Genomic DNA, 6000 nt, shown 5'->3' on the forward strand with positions numbered 1-6000 from the left:
TCTTTTTTCCCCCTTCTCAGCTGTAGATATGATATTATCTCCTTTCAGGGCCCCAGCTTAAGGGCAAAGTGAGTTAATGTGTAGACAAAGGCGAGGGACAAGAGAGAGTTAACATCTAGACAGTGGAAAAAGCCATGGTGTGTGGTTTCTGGGAACCACCAACACTTGCAGGTTTAGCTTTTTCCCAGGGTTGACTACAAGAAAGAAAACCATGTTTTTGCAAGATTAAAATGTGGTTGAGTGTGCCTAAATTAACCATCCCCATTTTTATCGTATTTCCACCGTCACTTTAGGGTTTTAAGAGTCAGTGCTCACCTGGGCGGAGCTGGTAGTACATTTTGCTTCTTAGAAAGCTAAGTCCTGGGTTCCGTCCGATTTTAGGTTCCAGGAACTTCCTGAGAACACCCGATCGCAGAGGGTAATTTTCTGGAGTTTGTTTTGCAGGGATAGCTGGGAGTATGGCCACCCTGCTCCACGATGCGGTAATGAATCCAGCAGAAGGTAATGTTTCATGGTCCCAGGGAGGGGCAGTAGGGGATGTGCAAAGGGGCACAAAAAATGGTTGTGGGGGAGTGGAGAGGACTGAAGGTGGGCAGAGCGGCTCCTAGTCTCCAGTCAGAGCGGCTCCTAGTCTCCAGTCAGAGCAGACAGGAGAATTGAATTTTTTACTACGTTATCAAAGGCCTCAAGAAAGGACGTGAACATAAGAGTTTTTGGTATTCCTGTGCTCGGAGCTACTCAAAGTGTGTTCTACAGACCAGCAGCATCAGACATCTTGAGGGGTGTTGGAAATGCTAATTCTGAGTCTGGGTGCAGTGGCTCATGCCTGTAATCCCAGCATTTTTTGGGAGGCCGAGGTGGGCGGATCACTTGAGGTCAGGAGTTTGAGACCAGCCTGGCCAACATGGAGAGACCCCCATCTCTACTAAAAATACAAAAATTAGCCTAGTATGGTGTGTGCACCTGTAATCCCAGCTACTGGGGTGGCCGAGGTGGGAGAATCGCTTGAACCCAGCAGGCAGAGGTTGCAGTGCACCGAGAGTGTGCCACTGTACTCTAGCCTGGGCCACAGAGCCAGACTCCATCTCAAAAGGAAAAAAAAAAAAAAAAAGGGAAATGCTAATTCTGGCCAGCATGGTGGTTTAAAACTGTAATCCCAGCACTTTGGGAGGCCAAGGCAGGCAGATCTCTTGAACCCAGGAGTTCAAGACCAGCGTGGGCAGCATAATGAGACCCCGTCTCTATGAAAAATACAAAAATTAGCCAGGTGTGGTGGTGCGTGCCTGTAGTCCCAGCTGTTCGGGAGGCTGAGGTGGAAGAATTGCTTGAGTTTGGGAGGTTGAGGCTGCAGTGAGTCGTGATTGCACCACTGCACTCAGCCAGGGCGACAGAGCAAGACTGCCTCAAAACAGAAAAGAAAACAAAGGCTAATTCTCAGGCTCTACACCGAGCCTGCTGGATCAGAATCCCTGGAGCTAGGGACCAGAATCTGTTTATTGGTGATTCTGTTGCATGCTTTTGCACTATTCTAAAACCTATGTGTGCATACACACACACACACACACTCTCACACACTCACTCTCTTAGCCCTTATCAATCCTAGACAAATGTATGGGGAACCCATCAGAGGCTATTCTGTAGGGCTAGTGTTCAATTTGACTGTTTTTAATATGAAAGATTATGGATCACATTTCAAACATATGTGAACGTGGAGAGAATAATATGATGAACTGCAATGTGTCCATCACTGTGCTTCAGAAATTCACATTGGGTCATTTTGTTTTAGCCATCTCTTTCCACATTATCTTCTTTTTGTTCTTTTAAATTTCGGGGGTAATATGAAGCAAGCCTCAGCTGGGCAGACCAGAGTCTGTTCCCTTTTTATATATCCCGGCGTCTTAGCCAGCTCGTGTCTGAATAGTGAATACCTTTTGGGCCTGGCACTGGGCAGGCCTTCAGCTGGGTCATTCTCTACCTGGCGATGGCTTTAGGTGAGTTGTGGAGCTCTTTTCACCTTTTTGCCTCATCTGAAAATAGTTCCTGGCCAGAAGGGAGAATTGGTGAGAAAAGTTTCAACATTTTAAGTCTCATGCTATAAGTTTGCCTATCTTTTGTCTTTCAAGGTGAAGCTATTAAATTTGTTCTCAGCTACCCTCCATGTCCTAGCAGATAGAGGACTTGGTCTGACCTTCAGGGTTGTGATGGGGCAGGTTGGGAGGTGGGCGGGGAGTCTCTGTGGTCTGGGTGCTGAGGTTGACGCGATGGGCAGGTGAAGAAAATCACCTTCTCCATTCCCGTTGATTTCTTTATCGTGTGCCACACGAGGCATGCTGGAGGGACACACACCTTTCCCCCTTTTTATTTACAAAGTAGAGAGCTGAGAAAGACAGCTCGTGTTCTGTTTTGTTTTGTACACATTATCTTTCTCAAGAGATGTGATGTCCTTAAGTAAACTGACCTGCCTTCATGGCTTGTCCTGTAATGAATGCGTTCAAGACAGTGTTTTGGGGACAGGAAAGAGGCATTCTTAGGTAAGCGGCGGCGGGGGGTGGGGTGGGGTGGAGAGGAAACCCTTCTAGGAAGCAGTTCAACGAAAAACCTAAAAATGCCCAAATAAACATTCGCTTACATATTATATATCTTGGGCTTCTTTTTATGACAGTTCATTCAGGGACCCAGTCAGTAAACAGGTAGTTAACTTCGTGTAACCAAGCAAGGGTTTTGTTTATCTTTTTTAAAGGAGAAAAAAGTGAGGCTCAAACTCTTTCTCCTTGTCATAACTATTGGTTTACAGTCTTTATTTGTTTAAAAGTAAAGCACATTGTATGTATTTATTTGGCAATACATGAGGCCATTAAAACCCTGAGCCTAAGGTACCACAGTTAGTCTCATTTGCCTCTTGTCCTGTGAACTCCACTTAGAATGTCATTGAACTTGGGCAGACATAATTCTAGTGTCTGTTCCAAACGCACTGTGTCACAGAAGCTAGAATTACCATTAGAGGCACAAACCCCTGAGAATACACAAGCGGACACGCTTCCAGTAGATGTGTTGGGGAAGGAGGAGGGCAGAGGGGACAGGGGACAGGATTCAGCTTTGTGGTGGGTCCTGAGGGTTCCTACCAGGGGTAGCCAGGATCTGGGAAACAGATCAGCGACTCTAGTCTGAAGTGGCTGCGTGGTTCGGGGGCTGCCTTCAGCAAGATTCAGGCAGGAGAGACGGAAATAGCCACCTTCCAGGCGTGAGTCCTGGAGATAAAAATGGATTTTAACCTAGGACTGCCGGGAGCTGGCCCTCCGCGGCTGCTCAGACTAGGGCTGTGTGTGCTGGCCCTCTCCTGTTTCCGGTGTCTAACTGGCTTGTTTCTCTTTATGGCTTGGCTTCATTCCGACCTGGGGTGGGGCCACATCCAACCCGCTGTCCGTCTGGCCTGCCCCGCGGTTCCAACCACAGTGGTGAAGCAGCGCTTGCAGATGTACAACTCGCAGCACCGGTCAGCAATCAGCTGCATCCGGACGGTGTGGAGGACCGAGGGGTTGGGGGCCTTCTACCGGAGCTACACCACGCAGCTGACCATGAACATCCCCTTCCAGTCCATCCACTTCATCACCTACGAGTTCCTGCAGGAGCAGGTCAACCCCCACCGGACCTACAACCCGCAGTCCCACATCATCTCAGGCGGGCTGGCCGGGGCCCTCGCCGCGGCCGCCACGACCCCCCTGGACGTCTGTAAGACCCTTCTCAACACTCAGGAGAACGTGGCCCTCTCGCTGGCCAACATCAGCGGCCGGCTGTCGGGTATGGCCAATGCCTTCCGGACGGTGTACCAGCTCAACGGCCTGGCCGGCTACTTCAAAGGCATCCAGGCGCGTGTCATCTACCAGATGCCCTCCACCGCCATTTCTTGGTCTGTCTATGAGTTCTTCAAGTACTTCCTCACCAAGCGCCAGCTGGAAAATCGAGCTCCATACTAAAGGAAGGGATCATAGAATCTTAAAGTCATTCTCTGCCTGCATCCAGCCCCTTGCCCTCTCCTCACACCTAGATCATTTTTTTTTTTTTTTTTTTTTTGCAGGGTGCTGCCTATGGGCCCTCTGCTCCCCAATGCCTTAGAGAGAGGAGGGGACAGCACGGCCGCTCACCGGAAGGCTGTGTGCAGGGACATCCGAGGTGGTGGTGGACAGGAAAGACTTGGGAAGGGGAGTGAGAAATTGCTTTTTCTCTTCCTCCCTGGGCAGAATGTAGCTTTTCTGCTTCACTGTGGCAGCCTCCTCCCTGGATCCTTAGATCCCAGAGGAGGGAAGAAAATTTACAGTGACTGAAAACAGTAAAAAAAAAAAAAAAAAAAAATTATGTATATAAAAGTTCCATTACACAGTACAAAATAGATGGATAATGTTTATCCTTTATTTTTCTATGTAGAAGTTTTTGAATTTGTGTGTGTGCTTGTGCGTGTCTACACCTAGTATTACGGCTGGGACTCTCCAGCTGTTTTTGTTGTTGTTATGTTTTTAAATAAGAGGGTTGAATTCTTCCATCAGGTGAACGAAAAAGGCACCAAAGTAATAAATCAGTGAATGTGGCCTGCAGCTGTGTTTAGCCCCTCCAGATGGAAGTTTCACTTGAATGTAAAATAATAAAGTTTATATTTTGAATTTCTCTTTTCATGGGGGAAAAAAGGTACGTTAAAAAAAATCAAAATAATGATATGTCACTTGCAGCTACCTTTTTTTTCTTTTAAATTCAATCAGCCACCTTCATGTGCCTTTTTCCTTTGTCTTTCCCCAAAATTCCAGGACCAGAGATCTGGCCCTGGCCTATTTTCTCTTGCGGTGTACACACACGCACACATGCTCGGTGGCAGGATCTCGCCCGCTGGAGGGTGGTGGAGCCCAGTAGAATTGGGGTGACTGGGCATAAACCTGCTGAGACTGCTTCCTTCCCTGGTTGTGAGTGATGTGAATGCCTGCCTTCCCGGGTCAGCACTTAGAAGCCCTTGATAGGCAGCATTTGGCGACTTGTGGGGCAGGTGTTTGGGATAAATCCTACCTTCATCCTAGGACTTATTTCTGCATCAGCCTTTTAACTCAGGCACTTCAGGTAACGTGATCTATGTGTGTTTTGACTGAATCTCATCTCCTGTGTTTCCCTGTGCAGTCTAGGGAAGCATGTCTCTGGTCTTTGTCCCCGTCTTGTCCCAACCATTAATTCTCATGTCACAGCTTCTCACTGCATGTGACAAGAGCCAGGCCTATCTGCTAGGGCCCTGCGGCTGAGGTCTGACCTGGACCCTCATGCCCGAGTCGGAAGACCCCTCTCCAGAAGCCATTCTGCATCCTTGTCTGCTCTGCATCACCCGAGAACACAGGCTTCGCAGCCTCGCTTTCTGAAATGGTGTGTGCCGAGTCAGATTGCCGCTCAGAGAAAATACAAGCCCGTTTTCCCTAGCTGTGCCATTTGGTGCCCTGCCAGGCTGCCGTGCAAGGGAATACCGACGAGACGAGCTGCACTGTCTCTGATTTGGAGCCCTCACCGGAGCTTGTCTTTAAAAATGAGCAGGAAGCTCATGTGTGTTTGCATTTCAGTGAGCCGGGTCCTGACCTGCCGCCACCCACCACGGTCAGTGTGGTGCATCTCACCGAGGAGGCGCAGGCCTGGATTCTTTTGAGTGGTGCTACTGCCTAGGAAGTAATACATGGAGAATTTCCATCTTGGGACCATGCACACAGTGCCTTGGGGAGTAGATTTTGCCCTAATAGCGATGAAGAATTTTATCAGTCAGTTGACTTCCTTTTTCAGATCAGGGATGGGAAAGAGCCATACTGGGTACCTCCCACGTGTGCCCCGTGAACAGCCCCTTGCAGCTGGGCTGTGGGGCTTGGCTGCTGCCCTGTCCCATCTGGCAGTTAACGCCTTCTCCCTGCTCTGCCCCCCACTCCCCAAAACCAGTTGCAGCCTCAACCCACATGGGGATGTAGAAAGCCATAAAGTCCACGCTGC

General features: G+C 48.9%; 1 protein-coding gene across 6 annotated transcripts in view; it reads left to right on the forward strand.

Moving 5' to 3' along the window:
* SLC25A37 (solute carrier family 25 member 37) overlaps nt 1-4655 on the forward strand; it is a 43731-nt gene extending 39076 nt beyond the window's left edge. For 4 of the 6 annotated variants that reach the window (XM_054656591.2, XM_054656590.2, XM_054656588.2 and 1 more), the window contains 2 exons: nt 445-501; nt 3454-4350. In XM_054656591.2, the coding sequence (XP_054512566.1) occupies nt 445-501; nt 3454-3974 (578 nt within the window). In that variant the 3' untranslated portion in view covers nt 3975-4350. Of the gene's footprint in view, nt 1-444; nt 502-3453 lie in introns of all 6 variants that reach the window. The other 2 variants (XM_016959237.3, XM_001159098.7) reach the window with 1 other exon arrangement.
* The last annotated feature ends 1345 nt before the right edge of the window (nt 4656-6000 follow it).

This window comes from Pan troglodytes, chromosome 7 (genome assembly GCF_028858775.2).
Source record: "Pan troglodytes isolate AG18354 chromosome 7, NHGRI_mPanTro3-v2.0_pri, whole genome shotgun sequence".
NCBI classification, from domain to species: Eukaryota; Metazoa; Chordata; class Mammalia; order Primates; family Hominidae; genus Pan; species Pan troglodytes.